Consider the following 19085-nt stretch of genomic DNA (forward strand, 5'->3'; position numbering starts at 1 on the left):
CTGGCTGTCCGCCCAGAGAGGAGGATTTTTTACCCACACCGTCTTATCTCGTCAGGAATCTGGGAATGCAGAATAGTTAACAAAAAATCCTGACTGCAGAGCAGGGTGACGAAGGTGACCGGCATATCATGCGAAGTGCGCAAATGTGAAACGGTCATCTTTGTTGCGTGCTCAGAAAGTTTCAGACCTCTCCGCATTTGACGTACATGCAGACGAGGACCTCCGCCCCTTGCTGGTTCAAGCCTAGTTCTCAGGGCAGAACTCTGTTTTATGTGTGGTTCTGAGACTATTTTTTTCCAGACTTCTTCTTTTTTGAACAAAACATAACTGTGAGCTTAAGGCAAAAAACAGACTCAATGGCAATCATGGATCTTGGTCAATCTTCCCTACAGTGCCTTTGCCAGGACCACCTTTACCCCTTCATTGGCTACTTTTCCAAGGGATACGGGAAGAACAATGAGCCTCTCCGGGCCTACGTCTTGACCTACGTCTTGGCTGTGGCCTTCATCCTCATTGGTAAGTGTGGCCTTTCCCCCCTTCTAATCCCGCTCTGAGCCCGGCTTGCCGGGAATGACGGTGGGCTATCGATGTGAAATAATAAATAAATAGCAATCCACCCTGTGACTCATTATGCCTCAAAGACAGCCAGCGTCGTGTAGTGGTTAAGAGCAGTGGATTGGAGCGGTGGATTCTGATCTGGAGAACCGGGTTTGATTTCCCCACTCTTCCACATGAGCAGCAGAGGCTAATCTGGTGAACTGGATTGGTTTCCCCACTCCTCCACATGAAGCCAGCTGGGTGACCTTGGGCCAGTCACACTCTCTCAGCCCCACCCACCTCACAGGGTGTTTATTGGGGAGAGGGGAAGGGAAGGTGATTGTAAGCCGGTTTGAGTCTCCCTTAAGTGGTAGAGAAAGTCAGCATATAAAAACCAACTCTTCTTCTTCCTCCTCCTCCTCTCTGTGTAAATGTTTGCTGAGTTTTTCTTCTCTGCCTCTGCAGCCAATCTCAACACCATCGCCCCCATCATTTCCAACTTCTTCCTCTGCTCGTACGCCCTCATCAACTTCAGCTGCTTCCACGCCACCATCACCAACTCCCCAGGTAAAGTAGATGGGGCAAATGATGTGTGGGGGAGGCAGGGGGAAAGCGAGCATATCTACTCACCTGGTGTGTTCAGATTGGAGGAGCCAGTGAACGATGTGGGGTGGCGGGCCTGTCGGAAAGAGCTTGCCGTTTGGGCTGTGTTTGGAGAGTCAGAAACCTGTCAGGACCACACTGCGTATTACATTGGAAATCTGTGATCGGATCCCCAGACATGTTGTTTTGCCTGGGTTTGAGACTGGGGCTGTGGACTAGGTGAGCATGGGACTCTAAGGGAAGGAAGATGGGCAAAGAGAGGATGCTAGGGATGAGGGAAGGTGGCCTCAAATAGGGAATTTGATGGACCAGGTGAGCATGGGACTCTAAGGGAAGGAAGATGGGCAAAGAGAGGATGCTAGGGATGAGGGAAGGTGGTCTCAGTCAGGGAACTTGAGGGACCAGGTGAGCGTGAGACTCTAAGGGAAAGAAGATGGACAAAGGGAGGATGCCAGGGTTGAGGGAAGGTGGTCTCAGTAAAGGGAACTTGATGGGCCAGGTGAGCATGGGACTCTAAGGGAAGAAAGACGGGCAAAGAGAGGATGCCAGGGATGAGGGAAAGTGGTCTCACTCAGGGAACTTGATGGACCAGGTGATCGTGGGGCTCTAAGGGAAGGAAAATGGGCAAAGAGAGGATGCCAGGGATGAGGGAAGGTGGTCTCACTCAGGGAACTTGATGGACCAGATGAGCCACTGTGGTAGGTCAGTGATGATGTCAGGGATAAGTCAGGGCTTTACCCTGGGTGGTGGACTGCCACCTCATTTGATGTTCCCTTGGGTCCTCCTAGGCTGGAGACCTTCCTTCCGCTACTTCAACAAATGGACTGCCCTCTTCGGGTCTGTCATCTCCGTAGTCATCATGTTCCTGCTGACGTGGTGGGCAGCCCTCATCGTGGTTGGGGTCATTGTCATGAGCTTGGCGTACGTCGCCTACAAGAAACCGGGTGAGGGACCTTGTGTTTAATTTGTGAAACAAAGGGTATCAGTGATGGCGAAGGGAGGTGTGCGGGTTGTGGGGAGTTGAGCCCGCTTGGGATCACCACCCCCTGCTCCAGAAGCTCAGCTAAATTAAGGATATGAGCTAGAAGACGCAGATTTGAATTTCAGAGGGGTTTGATCAGGGCTTATCTGCAGATTCAGTGAGATCTCACGGCAAGATCCCTCCTGGTAGGACAACCTGCTATCCAAAGCTAGTCCATTGTTGACTTTGGTCAATGCCCACTCCCTCGGCCCACAAATCCTCTTATCAAGAGGAGGCAAACAAATATACTAAAGATTGCTAGACTGCTGATAACTACTGCGCTCCATGTGAATTGAGCACACACATGAAGCTGCCTTATACTGAATCAGACCGTTGGTCCATCAAAGTCAATACTGTCTACTCAGACTGGCAGCAGCTCTCCAGGGTCTCAGGCAGAGGTCTGTCACATCACCTACTCGCCTAGTCCCTTTAACTGGAGATGCCGGGGATTGAACCTGGGTCCTTCTGCATGCCAAGCAGATGCTCTACCACTGAGCCACAGCCCCTTCCCTAAAGTTGGGCTCATGTGGGATTTGTACCCGGAATCTCACACACTCAAAGCGAGAATCATACCCCTAGACCAATGAGCCAGCTAAAAGTTGGACTCGTTCGGGATTTGAACCTGGGACCTCTTGCACCCAAAGTGAGAATCCTACCCCTAGGCCAACCTGAAGGCACGTTTCACTCTTATAACCTCTTCCCTCCTGAGTTTCTTTTTAGTGTACGTGATTTCTTGCACTGAAAGGTACCTACTGTGGGCACTGCAATGGTCCCTTGCATCTCTGCATGAGTCACTGCTCTGGGTGCGCCTCCTGACCAGCACGGCTGGAGCAGTGATTCACAGAGGCACAACAGTCAGGGTGGGATCCTGCAGAGTGCTTTTCTCCCAGTGCAAAGAGCCTTCCTGTAACTTTTCCTCACTGAAAGTCTTCTAGCGGAGGCTGAACCACCATTGGTCCAGGGTGCTGTGGCTTTGGGCTTCCTGCTTTGAGCAGGGGGTGAGATGAGGTGGCCTATAAGGCCCCTTTCAACTCTCTGATTCTGCTAAAGCTGGTCCTTCCACTGGCTGTCTTCCTAGATTCACTGAGAAATGTTTGACTCTCCCACTGAAAAGAAGGTAGACGAGTGAGGGCTGAACCACTCCTGATTGTGGAACTCCCTGCCCCAGGATGTGGTGATGGCTGCCATCTTGGAAGGCTTGAAGAGGGGAGTGGACATGTTCATGGAGGAGAGGGCTATCCATGGCTACTAGTCAAAGAATACCAGTCATGGTGCATACCTATTCTCTCCAGGATCAGAGAAGCAGGCCTGTTACATTAGGTGCTGTGGAACACAGGCAGGATGGTGCTGCTGCAGTCGCCTTGTTTGTGGGCTTCCTAGAGGCACCTGGTTGGCCACTGTGTGAACAGGCTGCTGGACTTGATGGGCCTGGGTCTGATCCAGCAGGGCCTTTCTTATCTTCTTATGTTTTTTCTCCTGTCTCCTCCCCAACAGAGGCAAACTGGGGTTCCTCGGTGCAAGCTGGCACCTACAACATGGCCCTGTCAAACGCTGTGAACCTTGTCAACGTAGAAGATCATGTCAAGAATTTCCGGTGAGACTGATACTGTGCTATCAAGTGGAGGGTCAGAAGACAGATTTCCTTAAGGGCCTAAGTATATGTTTCCCTGGCCTGGATGGCCGAGGCTAGCCTGATCTTGTCAGATCTTGGAAGCTAAGCAGGGTCGGCCCTGGTTGGTACTATGATGGGAGACCACTAAGAAATTCCTGGGTTGCTGCGCAGAGGCAGGCAACTGCAAACCACCTCTGTTCATCTCTTGTCTTGAAAACCCCACGGGGTCCCCATACATCAGCTGCGAATTGACGGCACTTGACACCACCAAGTATATGTTACAGTTTCTACACGTCCTCCTGGATTCATCCCAATGACTTTCTGTAAAGGGTCAGCTGCGAGTTCCCTGCTGGGAACTCAGTTCCCAGGTTCGTGGGGGGCTGATTTAGATTAGGATTGCAGCATGTGGGGGAAATGGATTCTAGCCTCCTCTTGCCGCACCAGGCCAGTTTCTTGACTGGAAGAAAGATGTGAGTAGGATGGAATGCTTAAGCCATGGTGTTGCTGCATCTGTGTCATAAGAACATAAGAAAAAGCCCTGCTGGATCAGACCCAGGCCCATCAAGTCCAGCAGTCTGTTCACACAGTGGCCAACCAGGTGCCTCCAGGAAGCCCACAAACAAGACGGCTGCAGCACCACCATCCTGCCTGTGTTCCTCAGCACCGTATATAACAGGCATGCTCCTCTTATCCTGGAGAGATGTCCTCTGCATCTTTAGCCAGGCATGGGGTACCAAGCCACACTTCAGTTCCCGAGTGGCAATCCGATAAGGCACACACAGAGACACACATGTAGTCAGCACCCATCCATCAACAATACGAGCTGGTATAGAACTCTCTGAATGCTTGCCGAGAACGCTTGTTAATATCAGAGAATCATAGAGTTGGAAGGGACCACCAGGATCATCTAGTCCAACCCCCTGCACAATGCAGGAAATTCACAACTACCTCCCTCCCCACACCCCCAGTGACCCCTCCTCCACGCCCAGAAGATGGCCAAGGTGCCCTCCCTCTCATAAGCTGCCTAAGGTCATAGAATCATCATTGGTGACAGATGGCCATCTAGCCTCTGCTTAAAAACTTCCAGGGAACGAGAGCTTACCACCTCCCGAGGAAGCCTGTTCCACTGAGGAACCGCTCTAGCTGTTAGAAAATTCTTCCTAATGTCTAGATGGAAACTTCTTTGATTTAATTTCAACCCGTTGGTTCTGGTCTGAGTGCTTCCAAGTCGAGTGCTTCTGAGTTGAGCTGAAGGGAGCTTTTCCCTCACCAAAAGAACAAGTGTAGCAAAAATCAACCAATGTTGCATTAGCTGGGGATGGGTGACAGGAAAGAGGGTGTGCAGAAGGTCTCCTGGGAGGGGCAGGAGATGGCCCAATCCAAGAGCCTCCCTATTGCCAACCCAGCCAAGGTGCCTTCCCTGGCACCAAGTTCGCCTGAGGCAAGCCACCGGAGTGGGTGGCTCTGGGATGAGTCCGCAGCAGGTCAGGACAAGCGGAGGAGTGATTGCGGCAGCCTTGGTAACCCAATCACTGCAGGGAGTAAATGGGGGCAGGGTGGTGGCAGCTTCATCGTGGAGGGACACAGCCACACCCTGGGAACTTCCAAAGAAAAGGGTGGGAAGAGGATTTGAGTCAACAGAGTGGCATTTAAGCTGAGTCTTGGCTCAGTATTGGAGTATATGCTTGCTCTGCAGAAGGTCCCTGGTTCAGTCCCTGGCATCTCCAGTTAAAAGGACCAGGCAGTAAGTGATGTGAAACCATCTGCCTGAGACCCTGGAGAGCCACTGCCTGTCTGAGTAGACAATACTAGCCTTGATAGACCAAGGGTCTGATTCAGCATAAGGCGGCTTCATGGGTTCACAGTACTTTTAAGAGCCGTGGCTCAGTGAAAGAACCTCTGCTTGGCACGCAGAAGGTCCCAGGTTCAATCCCCAGCATCTCCGGTTAAAAAAGACCAGGCAAGTAGGTGATGTGGGTCTGAGACGCTGGAGAGGTGCTGCCAGTTAGAGTAGACAATACTGATCTTGACAGACCGGTGGTCTTCAGTATAACGAAGCTTTTGTGTGTGATCATGTGGCTGAGAAGGATTCCCCTATTGCTCTGGGTTCTTCAGTGAGGAGGAAGAGGAAGGAAAAAGTGAAATGAACCCTCTTGTCTGTAAAGTTGCAGCCAAAAACAGGCGTTCTGGAGGCTACCAAAGGTCCCTGATGAACTTTCTTTAAAGGGTTGTTGGTCTAGAATAGTGATTCCCAACCTGGGGTACGCGTACATCCAGGGGTACAAACCAGAACATTTAGGGGTACACGAAAAAAATTGAATAATGGTCAGAAAAGGCATCTGAAATAACAACAACTATATTAATTACAAACATTTTTGTAATGTAAGGGGTACAATTTATAGAAATGGGCTGCCAAGGGGAACGCTAGTGAACAAAGGTTGGGAAACACTAGTCTAGAAAAAGGCTGAGAGCACAGGACAGTGTTCAGAGATGTGAGCATGAGAGGACCCCACCCCCCCAGACGCATGCACCTTTGATTCAGCCCTTTAACAGACTTTCCCCTCCCCAGGCCACAATGTATGGTCCTCTCTGGCCCACCCAACTTTCGCCCAGCCCTGGTGGATTTTGTTGGCGCCTTCACCAAGGGGGTGAGCCTCATGATCTGTGGAAACGTGCTGGAGGTGAGCATGCCAGGGCAGAGCGCTCCCCCGGGGCGGGTGGGAAAGCAGAAAAGGAGGGATCTTAGGGATAGGGGTGCTGCCATTTTCACAAACACACACACACCCTTTCATACCAACAGGGGCCAGACACCCCGTCCGCCGACGATTACGACGAACAGCTCCTGTGGATGAGTTCTCGGAAGGTCCGCTCGTTCTACGCCTGCATCTCAACATCCGATCTGAGAACGGGGGCGAGAAACCTCATGCAGGTTGTTTATCCTTTTTGTACGAAACTTTGGTATCCTCACCTTTCCATCTCTCGTGGCCCCCGACAAGGGGTTTACTTATGGCAAAAGCCTATAACAGTATAAAGTGAGCCGCTGTGTGAAATGAGCAACAAAACAATGATCAAAGGGAGACAGAAACTATTCAGAACAAGCAGGTAGATTCTAAAACAGACCTTCAGAGTTTAAGTGCAGGTAGATATAGATATAGATATATAGATATAGATATACACACACAGGCATACCGAGTTTTATTGTGCTTCACTTTGTTGCACTTTGCAGATATTGTATTTTCGAGCAAGTATATCAGCACCATTTTCCCAACAGCATGTGCTCATTTCGTGTCTCTATTTCACATTTTGGTAATTCTTGCAATATTTCAAACTTTCTCATTATTATTCCAGTACATTGTTTTAACTTTTAGGCAGAATGCTATTGCACACTTAACGGACTACAGTATAGTGTAAACATAACTTTTATATGCACTGGGGACCCAAAAACTTAGTGTGACATGCTTTATTGCTGTATTTACTTTATTGCGGGGGTCTGGAACCAAACCCGCAATATGTCTGAGGTATGTATGTGTATATTATATATGGTTCCAGACCCCGCAATAAAACTATATATTTATATATATATAGGGGTCATGGGAACTTACAAGCTGAGTTATAATAAGGCCATTAATCAGTCTAGCTCAGTCAGTATTGTCTTTTCTGACTGGGAGCAGCTTTGCAGGGTCTCTGTGGTGAAGACACGACCCTCTGCACATCCTCAGAGGCAGTCTCTCATTCTTTCTACTTTGTAAATGAATTGATCTTCTATGCATAACAACAGGAGCATTATGGGTATGTGGATATCCCCCTCCTCACTGCTGCCTATTACAGCTGATCTCTCCAGAACTATATTACCCCATTGACTTAAGCTTTCCTTCCCTGGCTCCAAGATAATAGCAGCTTCTTCCCGCAGGTCTCGGGCTTGGGCCGTCTCAAACCCAACACCATCGTCCTGGGTTACAAGCAGAACTGGCAATCAGACAGTCCCCACAGCCTGGACAGTTACGTGGGCATAATACAGTAAGAGCTACCCGTTGGGCAAAGATTAATTTATGTTATTTATAGCCCACCTTTCTCACTTAGGCCTTTTATGCAGGGACATTTCCCCTCAGTCACCCCCACTGAGTGCTTCTGGGCTTGAATGCATGAAGCTGCCTTCTACCGAATCAGGGCCTTGATCCATCAAAGTCAGTATTGTCTACTCAGACCGGCAGCAGCTCTCCAGGGTCTCAGGCAGAGGTCTTCCACATCACCCACTTGCCTAATCCCTTTAACTGGAGATGCCGGGGACTGAACCTGGGACCCTCTGTATGCCAAGCAGATGCTCTGCCACTGAGTCACAGCCCCTCACCCCAAGCAGATGCCTTACGGGGTTGCCGGGTAGACAACATGAGGGAAAAGAGAACCATTCATGCGTCCTTTTGATTACGCATGCCTTTCCCACCCGTCAGAGGTTGCCTCGCTCTCCCCGCACATTTTGCCCGTGTTTTCCAGATCCTGTTTTAGCCAGAATCTGGAAAATGCAGGCAAAATGCACTGGGAGAGCCAGGCAACCTCTGACGGGCGGGAAAGGCATGCATAAACAAAGGGAAGCCCCGAAGCAGTTGGCAGGGGTGACCTTGAATAAAAGGCCTATGACTCAAGGCAGATTAGAACACTCCACACAGTTGACAGGACGGCGCATTCCATGAACAACGCAATAGGAATGAGGGTTGTAGCACCAACCAGAAGTCTAAAAACAGAAGTGAAGGGAGCGTAACTATTAAGAAGACACGTTAAGCGGTACAAACATTACATAGCAGGATCCTAGTTTCAGCATTACGATGTATGGGTGTGAAAGCTGGACAGTGAAGAAAGCTGATAGGAAGAAAGTAGATTCCTTTGAAATGTGGTGTTGGAGGAGAGGGTTACGGATACCCTGGACTGCCAAAAAAACAAACCAGTGGGTAATACGTCTAATCAAGCCTCAACTGACCCTAGAAGCTAAACTGACTAAACTGAGGCTATCGTATTTTGGTAACGTCATGAGACGACAAGAGTCACCGGAAAAGACCGTCATACTAGGAAAAGTTGAGGGCAGCAGGAAAAGAGGAAGACCCAACAAGAGATGGATTGACTCAATAAAGGAAGCCACAGCCCTTTGCAAGATCTGAGCCAGGCTGTCTAGGATAGGACATTTTGGAGGACATTGATTCATAGGGTCGCTATCAGTTGGAGGCTACTTGACAGCACTTAACACACAGTTTCAGCAAGCTATACACAGTAGTATAGACCACAGCCCCTAACAATTTACCCAAGTAGCTTTGTGAAACATTTACTGCATTGTGATGGGGTTGAAAGAGGGAATACCGTAAGTGTGAGCTGTGTACTGTGGAAGCAACGTTTAGCTGTTGGACTAAGAGCTGGGAGATCTGGGTTCAGATCCACTCTCTGCCATGTAGTTCCATGGGTGGGACTGTCAACCTCCATTAGGGACCTGGAGAGCTCCCAGAATGACAACTGACCTCCAGAAGACATAGAACAGTCCCCCTGGATAAACTGGCTGCATACCACCATGCATTATACCCTGCTGGGTCCCTCTTTGCCACCGGTTTTTGGGGCGGAGCCTGAGGAGGGCAGGTTTTGGGGAGGGGAGGGGCTTCCATGCCACAGAGTCCAATAGCCAAAGTGGCCATTTTCTCCAGGTGAACTGGTCTCTAGCAGCTGGAGATCAGTTGTAATAGCAGGAGATCTCCAGCTACCACCTGGAGGTTGGCAACCCTAATTTGGCAAAAGAAGGATTCTGTGGACATGCCCTCTCAAGTTGGTTCCTAAGGAGGGCAAGGGCACTTTCGGGATGCGGGGAACTTCGGCCCCTGATTTCTTAGGATGGATGTTAATTTTTCTGGGTCTCTTTCCTCCCCCCCCCCCCCCGATGCAGCGATGCTTTTGACATCAGTGCAGGAGTGTGCGTCCTCCGGATGCGCGACGGGCTGGATGAGTCACGGACGGTGAAGGCCCAAGGTGGGTTGGGTCCGGGAAAGGGCCAGGGTGGTTTTTTTACGCTGCCTATGAAGGAACCTGCGTGCGGTGGCTTACAAACTAAAGAGCTTCCACAGACCCCCATGGACTCGGCTGTTAAGGATGTCGGCTGCATATTGGTGTCAGCGGCATATTGGTGGCACTTTACCTTCCTGTCCTATGATGCTCTTTCCCAGAAGTTTCATGTAGATGTTAAACAGCATGAGAGGCAAGAGGGAACCACCCACCCACCAATCAATCAATCAATCTTTACTAAAAACAGTCATAGACCAGCACAGCTCTTCACAATTTACTACAGAAAACCTTAGTTTTACACTCTACCCACAGGTTTATACAAATAGTAAAAAGTTATTTGCACAATTTGCAAACTGTATATAAATAAGGTTGCCAACCTTCAGGTAGTAGCTGGAGATCTGCTATTACAACTGATCTCCAGCTGATAGAGATCAGTTCGCCTGGAGAAAACGGCCGCTTTGGCAACTGGACTCTATGACATTGAAGTCCCTCCTCTCCAAACCCCGCCCTCCTCAGGCTCTACCCCCAAAACCTCCTACCAGTAGTGAAGAGGGATCTGGCAATCCTAGTAAATAAAGGTAAAGGTCCCCTGTGAAAACGTCACATCTCGACGTTTGCTAGGCAGACTTTTATTTTACGGGGTGGTTTGCCAGTGCCTCCCCCAGTCATCTTCCCTTTACCCCCAGCCAGCTGGGTACTCATTTTACCGACCTGGGAAGGATGGAAGGCTGAGTCAACCTTGAGCCGCTACCTGGAATTGACTTCTGTAGGGATCGAACTCAGCTCGTGAGCAGAGCTTGGACTGCAGTACTGCAGCTTACCACTCTGGGCCACGGGGCTCCTTGCAAACTGTATAAACTACCCATTAAAATTATTGGCACACTGATGTTCTCAGCAGCGTCTGATGAATTCTACAGGCCGCTGCACAAAACTTTGCCATTCCTACAAGGGAACCACCCAAGATGTGCTGATGGCCCCAGACAGAGACAGCTCTAAAAGGGGAGGGGCCATGGCTCAGTGGTAGAGCACTTGCTTGGCATGCAGAAGGTCCCAGGTTCAATCCCCGGCATCTCCAGTTAAAGGGACTAGGCCAGTAGGTGTTGTGAAAGACCTCTGCCTGAGACCCTGGAGAGCGGCTGCTGGTCTGGTCTGAGTAGACTTTGATGGACCAAGGGTCTGAGTCAGTAGAAGGCAGCTTCATGTGTTCATGTGATTAGACAGATTCATGGAGGACAGGTATATGAAGGGTTATTAGTCATGGCGATTAAAGAGAACCTCCATGTTCAGAGGCAGTCAATGTCTGAATACCAGTGCCAGGAGGCCACATCAGGGGAAGGCCTCGGTCTCTACGCCCTGTTGTTGGACCTCCAGAGGAACTGGTTGGCCCCTGTGTGAGACGGGACGCTGGACTAGAGGGGCCGCTGGTATGATCCAGCAGGGCTCTTCTGATGTTTTTGACTCTGCGGGACTGCATGGCATAAACGCCGTGGGGCTGAGCAGGGGAACAAAACACAAGCTCGGTAAATAAAAAGGCAGAATAAATTATGCACGAAGAAGAGGCAAATTAGGGGGAATGCTATGAAATGCTGGGGGACTTGCACTGAAATGTCACATATGGTTTTACTTATTTAGTTGTTAATTTGTAGAGTATTTTTCTTTTGCTCGTGACCGGTTGGTCCTTGAGCAGTAAATAAAAAAATGGAAAATGGAAATTGAAAGGGAAATTTGCATAAACACTGGGAAATTTGCATGCCGCATCCAAGTTGTGGAATGCAGCTCTTTACAACTCGGGAATGTGGATTACCTGGGTGCACAATTTTGGTGTCCTCGTTTATTTTAACTAACTCTCTCCGGATCTCTTCCCCCCGACAGTGAACTTGGGCTTTGAGGATCCTGAAGCAACTGTGGGCCCGGAGAGTAAATGTGAGTCAGAGGCATCTGAGGTGTTCTGGAACAGGGATAGCGGGGTGGATGGCAGGAAGCACTGTGGGCAGCATCACTAGGGTTGCCAATCTCCAGGTACCAGCTGGAGATCTCCTGCTATTACAACCGATCTCCAGCCGATAGAGATCCTTTCCCCTGGGGAAAATGGCCGCTTTGGCCATTGGACTTTATGGCATTGAAGTCCCTCCCCAAACCTCACCCTCTTCAGGCTCCACCCCAAAAACCTCCCGCTGGTGGCAAAGAGGTTCTTGACAACCCTAAGCATCACCCCTGGGACTCTCCTGGACGGCTGTCTGGCTACACCCTGACTCAGGCTGCGTGAAAGTAAAATGAGCCAGCCTTGAAGACGTAGTGGAAACTACACAAGAAGTACTATAGGAAAGTAACATAGGCTGCCTGTGTAAGAGACGAGTAAGCGACTGGATCAGTCTGGTCTATATTAAACCATGACCAGTTACAGAGAAAAGATACCAAGAAGTCTGTATCACTGGGAAATCCCACTTTTAGGTATAGTTGCACATGCTTATAACTAGGAGTATAAATCAGGGGTGTCAAACTCAATTGTTACGAGGGCCAGGTATGTCATAAATGTCACTTGGTTCGGCAAGGCCATGCCTCGCCAGCCCAGATTGAGAGTTGGGGGTGGTGGCACCCTCGGCTGGCTCACGGGCCAGATAAGAGCTCTCAGGGGGCCGGATCCAGCCCGCGGGCCGTGCGTTTGCCACCCCGGTAGAAATTGACTTAGAAAATGTAACACCCCCCTGCACTGGCTGTCTCTTGTGATTGTACAATAAAGAATTCAGCAGCTTTGGATATTATTTTTAGAGTCTTTCTTTGACAGCAGTGTGCGTCTTTGATCCATGGTTTCCCAGGTTGAGCTGGGAAAAGCTGGGAAAATGAGGACTAGCAGCTTGACGTGGATGGGGGCACGACAGGAAGTCATTGCTAAAGCTCCTTCTTTGCTCTCCTCCTGCCCAGGTGAGGCATTCAAAGTAATTGGTGCCGACAAGCTCCTGGAGACAGTGTTCCAGAGCAAGCAGAAGAAGAAAAACATCGACATCTATTGGCTGTTCGATGATGGTGGTATGTGCCTTTCTTTCCTCATTGAGTGGTGCCCTCTAATAGCGTGGAGGAGGCTTTGAATCCCATTTTCCTTTCCTCTGCGAGGTGAAATCATAGTCAGCTGCGTAGAGTCAAGACTACCATGATACACATGCAATGGTGGTGGTCCTGAACTAAAGGTAAAGGTAGTCCCCTGTGCAAGCACCGGGTCATTCCTGACCCATGGGGTGACATCACATCCCGACGTTTACTAGGCAGACTTTGTTTATGGGGAGGTTTGCTGTTGCCTTCCCCAGTCATCTACACTTTACCCCCAGCAAGCTGGGTACTCATTTTACCGACCTCGGAAGGATGGAAGGCTGAGTCAACCTTGAGCCGGCTACCTGAACCCGAACTCGAGTTGTGAGCAGAGCTTTTGACTGCAGTACTGCAGCTTACCACTCTGCACCACGGGGCCCCTGGACTAGAAAGCCATATATATATTGCAGAGTCGTTATCCAGATTGGGGGAATTCTGCATCTTGCATCTCTATGGTGTATACCTGGTGTTTACCACCAGCTTAGGGTTGCCAACCTCCAGGTAGTAGCTGGAGATCTCATGCTATTACAGCTGATCTCCAGCTGGTAGAGATCAGTTCACCTGGAGAAAATGTCCGCTTTAGCAACTGGACTCTATGGCATTGAAGTCCCTCACCTCCCCAAACCCCGCCTTCCTCAGGCTCCACCCCAAAAACTTCCTGCCGGTGGCAAAGAGTGACCTGGTAACCCTACACTAGCTCCAGGTTGGGAAATTCCTGGAGATCTGGGGGTGGAGCCCGTGGAGGGTTTTGTGGGAAGGGAGGGACCTTGGTAGGGTATAATGCCTTCCAAAGCAGTCATTTTCTCCAGGGGAACTGATATCTGTCATCTGGAGATCAGTTGTAATTCCAGATCTCCAGACCCCACATGTAAGTTGGGAACCTTATCCTTGGCATTGGTCGCCGCTCAAAATGGCAGCGATCAGACGGCGTCGAGACTGCTTGGTCAGCATATCTGCAAGTCAAAATGCTGTTCAGGCCAGCCTTGACCTGTTGTGTGATTTGTCTTTTTCTATCCCCACAGGGCTGACCCTTCTCATCCCCTACCTCCTCACCCGCCGAAAACGCTGGAGCCACTGCAAAGTCCGCGTCTTCATCAGCGGGCAGATCTCCGATGCTGAACAGCAAAGAAAAGAGTAAGAGGTTGGAGTGGGTGGGTAGGCTGGTGTAAAAGCCCCGCTGGGGCTCCACAGAGTTGACCAGGGGTTACCAAATGATGTCCTGGAGAACCTGGGGGTTCCATAGAATCATAGAGTTGGAAGGGACCACCAGGGTCATCTAGTCCAACCCCCTGCACAAGGCAGGAAATTCACAACTACCTCCCCCACCACACCCCAGTGACCCCTACTCCATGCCCAGAAGATGGCCAAGATGCCCTCCCTCTCATGAACTGCCTAAGGTCATACAATCATCATTGGTGACAGATGGCCATCTAGCCTCTGCTTAAAAACCTCTAGGGAAGGAGAGCCCACCACCTCCCGAGGAAGCCTGTTCCACTGAGGAACCGCTGTAACCTCCTGAGGAAGCCTGTTCCACTGAGGAACCGCTGTAACTGTTAGAAAATTCTTCCTGATAGAATCATAGAGTTGCAAGGGACCACCAGGGTCATCTAGTCCAACCCCCTGCCCAATGCAGGAAACTAATAACTACCTTCCCCCCACATCCCCAGTGACCCCAACCCTCCCCCCACCATGCAGGATCCCACAATCAAAGCACCGGGTCTAGATGGAAACTCTTTTGATGTAATTTCAACCCGTTGGTTCTGGTCCGACCTTCTGGGGCAACAGAAAACCACTCGGCACCCTCCTCTCTATGACAGCCCTTCAAGTGCTTGAAGATGGTTATCATATCCCCTCTCAGTCTTCTCCTCTCTAGGCTAAACATACCCAGCTCCTTCAACCGTTCCTCACAGGATTTGGTCTCCAATCATAGAATCGTAGAATTGGAAGGGACCACCAGGGTCATCAAGTCCAACCCCCTGCACAATGCAGGAAATTCACAACTACCTCCCCTCCCACACACCCCCAGTGACCAGTCCCCTCCCCGTCTTTGTTGCCCTCCTCTGGACACGTTCCAGCTTGTCTACATCCTTTTTAAATTGCGGTGCTCAAAACTGAGCCACAGCCTTGGAGGTCTGGCAGGGGCTCCTCAATCAGGAACGGCAGGACAGATTTCGCTGAAAGACCGCTTCCCATGCACCGTCATGTCAACCCCCTGTAGGAGGATGTCGGCTGAATTCTAGGCCTGGTCTCAGTTCCAGATAGTTGGTAAAGGTAAAGGTAAAGGTCCCCTGTGCAAGCACCGGGTCATTCCTGACCCATGGGGTGACGTCACATCCCGACGTTTCCAAGGCAGACTTTGTTTGCGGGGTGGTTTGCCAGTGCCTTCCCCAGTCATCTTCCCTTTACCCCCAGCAAGCTGGGTACTCATTTTACCGACCTCGGAAGGATGGAAGGCTGAGTCAACCTCCAGCCGGCTACCTGAAACCAACTTCCGTTGGGATCGAACTCAGGTCGTGAGCAGAGTTTTGACTGCAGTACTGCAGCTTAACACTCTGCGCCACGGGGCTCCTAGATAGTTGGTAGCCAGAGGAAAAACTTTCTCTCTTTTTCTCCCCCCACCCAACCTCCAACCTCCCAGGATCCAGCTGCTGCTGAACAAGTTCCGCTTGGGCTTCCACGAGGTCGTGGTGCTGCCTGAAATGAAGTGGAAGCCGGAGGAGACGAGGTGGGCACCTGGGTAACCCAACTCCCCAATTATCCACCATCTCCGATTATTCATTGAAAAGAGACCATACTTCTTTGTAAATCGCTGCTTTCCCCACCCCCATTAGAACTCCAGCACAGGAAAGTCCATGAGCCGGGCGGTCTATTTTATTAGTAATGAGACCGAGAGAGAGCCCGTTCCTAAATGGATGGAGCATTTGAGAAGAGTTTTGTCCCTGGTGAAAAGGCAGGGGACTCCCAAATTTGGACCATGACCTCTTGCTGATTTTTCTGCTGCTACTGCGTAGGCGACGGAGGGGATAGGCTTGTTTGCCTCAAGACATCTGCAGTGTTATTGCTCAAGGTGGGAGCAGAGAAATTTCTGTAGACGTTCCCCTGACGAAGCAGTTTGCGAAACGTGGAGAAGAGCTAGGACAACCAGCGTGGCGTAGTGGTTAAGAGCAGCGGACTCTAATCTGGAGAACTGGGGTTGATTCCCCACTCCTCCACATGAGCGGCGGACTCTAATCTGGAGAACGGGGTTCGATTCCCCAGACCTCCACATGAAGCCTGCTGGGTGACCCTGGGTTAGTCACAGCTCTCTTAGAGCTCTCTCAGCCCCACCTACCTCACGAGGTGTCTGTTGTGGGGAGGGGAAAGGAAGGCGATTGTAATCCGGTTTGAGAGCCCTTAAAAGTAGAGATGCAGGGTATAAAAACCAACTCTTCTTCTTTTTCTTCTTCTAAATAAACTTCCATCCTTCCACCTGGCTCTCTTTTTCCTTTTCCTGCCCAGGTGTAGCCTCATTTTTTCCAGAGGTTTTTTTAAAATAACAGTGGCAAGCTGGAATGCTAGCCCTTGCACGTTCCCACATCACGAGGTTAGACCGCTTCCCCCTAACTCCCTTCTGGGCCCCACACCTTCTTTCCCCCTTCTGGCGTTACCTCCTTCTTATTCCGTTGCAGCCTCAAAGAGTTTGAGGATCTCATCGCCCCATTCCGCCTCAACGAAGGCCAGAGGGGCCAAGAAGCCATGGAAGACATGAAAAAGGACGAGCCCTGGAAAGTCACCGACGAAGACCTCAGAGTCTACAAGAGAAAGGTGAAACGCTTCCAGGTTCTGCTTTGAGTGCCATGAGCCGAGAACGGGAGCGAGAGGACTGTAGAGTTGTAGCTGGCATCTTGATTGCAGTTTAGCAAGAGGAGGGGGTGGCGTGGCTCAGTGGTAGAGCAGCTGCTTGGCATGCAGAAGGTCCTGGGTTCAATCCCCAGCATCTCCAGTTAAAAAGATCAGGTCGGAGGTCGGCCTCAGAGCCTGGAGAGCCGCTGCCAGTCCGAGTAGGCAAGAACGACCTTGACCGACCTGAAAACCCAATTAATGCCTTTCCTGATCATTTTCCAGACCGAGCAGCACATTTATCTCCACGAGATCCTGCAGGACCATTCACGCAATGCGGCCCTGATCGTCATGTAAGCTGTCCCCTTCGAGAGGTCAACGTGTTTGGGTTACCCAGTAATCTCTCTCAAAATCCCCTTCCTGAGCTCCTTCTCTGAATTCAGTTTCACCCCTACATGGAGGCCCTCCTGATTGTTCCATGGGGCTACACCACCTCCTGATTGTCCTCTGATGGGTACATGAGAGAGGGCCTTTTCAGTGGCTGCCCCACGATTATAGAACCACCTCCCCAGGGAGATGCACTTGCCCTCCTCACTCTCAACTTTTAGGAGATGGTTACAGACAGTTTTCTTTAGAACCACGATGGGCAGCCGTGTTAGTCTGTCTGAAGCAGTGGAAAAGAGCAAGAGTCCAGTAGCGCCATAAAGACTAACAAAAATTTCTGGAGGGTGTGAGCTTTCGTGAACCACGGCTCACTTCTTCAGAAAGCTCAACCAAAAGGATTAGGGGACTGGAGCAACTGTCCTATGGGGAGCGGTTAAGACGCTTAGGGCTGTTTAGCTTGGAAAGAAGGCGGCTAAGGGGAGACGTGATAGAGGTCTATAAAATTATGCATGGTTTGGAGAGAGTGGACAGGGAGAGGTTTTTCTCCCTCTCCCATAATACTAGAACGCAGGGTCATCTGCTGAAGCTGGAGGGTGAGAGATTCAAAACAGATAAAAGGAAGTATTTTTTCACACAACGCATAGTTAAATTATGGAACTCCCTGCCCCGGGATGTGGCGATGGCTGCCAACTTGGAAGGCTTTAAGAGGTGAGTGGACATATTCATGGAGGAAAGGGGTATTCATGGTTATTAGTTAAAATGGATACTAGTCATGCTGCATACCTATTCTCTCTAGTATCAGAGGAGCATGCCTATTATTTTGAGTGCGGTGGAACACAGGCAGGATGGTGCTGCTGCAGCTGCCTTGTTTGTGGTCTTCCTGGAGGCCCCTGGTTGGCCACTGTGTGAACAGACTGCTGGACTTGATGGGCCTTGGTCTGATCCAGCAGGGCCTTTCTTATGTTCTCATACCCTGCCAGAAATTTTGTTAAGTCTTTAAGGTGCCACTGGACTCTTGCTCTTTTCTATGCCTTTAGGACTGCGTTTGATTAATTTATTATTAATATTATTATTTCTTAATTTATTGCGATTTTAAAATTTTTGGTTTATGCATTTTATGTATTCTTTTGTAAGTGTTTTTTAAAAAATCTGTATCATAAGCCACCTTGAGGCCCATGAGGACAAAAGGCTGCTAGTGAATGGTTTAAGTCAGGATGTAAGGCTGCAGAGGGGGCCCCAGCAGGCAATGTGTGTTCAAGTCTAGGGTGGGGTCTTTCTGCTTTTGGCCCATCTTTTCCTCCCCTGTCTTCCAGGAGCCTCCCTGTAGTCCGAAAAGAGGCCTGTCCAAGCGCGCTCTACATGGCCTGGCTGGAGACCGTCTCCAAGAACCTACACCCGCCCTTCGCCTTCATCCGGGGTAACCAGCAGGATGTACTGACGGTCTACTGCCAGTAGAAGGCAGCGCCATTGAAGCGCGCACCACACAGGAGATAAGGACCGTCCCCCCGTTTTGGGAAAGCGCATGATTCTGAAAACGTGTTGCAGACGTGCCCAAGATTGGGCTCTGCGGTGCATGCACATAAAGGAACGAATCGTCTTCATCTACGAGAAGCAAGGAAGGGATGCGTGCCACAATGTGGTGCTGCTGAGACCTTGTTCTTTTCCCTTGGATTTTACCCAGCGGACTGTTTATCTACTATATCAACTTCCTTGGGATCTGTGCCTAAGTAAGGGGCTATGTGTAAATACTGAAATAAATTTTGAATACTGTTGTTTTAACAATAGGGGTGCGACTCTTAATTTAAACCTTCTGCCTGTCCCACGCTGTAATGGCCCTGCTGTCCTCTTACGTCCTGAACTTGGGTGAAACTTTTTACAGAGGCTGAATAAATTATCGGGACCACAAGGGACAGCCCTTGAGTAGTCCTGTCCTTAGAGACTACAGGAAGGAAGGGGAGACATCCTGCAATCCTAGGGAGGGGAGCACGACGA

General features: G+C 50.1%; 1 protein-coding gene across 1 annotated transcript in view; it reads left to right on the forward strand.

Moving 5' to 3' along the window:
- The window catches only part of LOC130489326 (solute carrier family 12 member 3-like), a 31909-nt gene extending 13361 nt beyond the window's left edge, over nt 1-18548 (forward strand). The window contains exons 13-27 of the mRNA XM_056863022.1: nt 393-516; nt 1003-1104; nt 1929-2084; nt 3656-3755; nt 6343-6454; nt 6574-6702; nt 7684-7790; nt 9691-9773; nt 11679-11729; nt 12729-12833; nt 13913-14024; nt 15529-15615; nt 16559-16694; nt 16995-17062; nt 18407-18548. Coding sequence (XP_056719000.1) covers nt 393-516; nt 1003-1104; nt 1929-2084; nt 3656-3755; nt 6343-6454; nt 6574-6702; nt 7684-7790; nt 9691-9773; nt 11679-11729; nt 12729-12833; nt 13913-14024; nt 15529-15615; nt 16559-16694; nt 16995-17062; nt 18407-18548 — 1614 coding nt within the window. The remainder of the gene's footprint in view (nt 1-392; nt 517-1002; nt 1105-1928; nt 2085-3655; nt 3756-6342; nt 6455-6573; nt 6703-7683; nt 7791-9690; nt 9774-11678; nt 11730-12728; nt 12834-13912; nt 14025-15528; nt 15616-16558; nt 16695-16994; nt 17063-18406) is intronic.
- The last annotated feature ends 537 nt before the right edge of the window (nt 18549-19085 follow it).

This window comes from Euleptes europaea, chromosome 18, assembly GCF_029931775.1.
Source record: "Euleptes europaea isolate rEulEur1 chromosome 18, rEulEur1.hap1, whole genome shotgun sequence".
NCBI lineage: Eukaryota > Metazoa > Chordata > Lepidosauria > Squamata > Sphaerodactylidae > Euleptes > Euleptes europaea.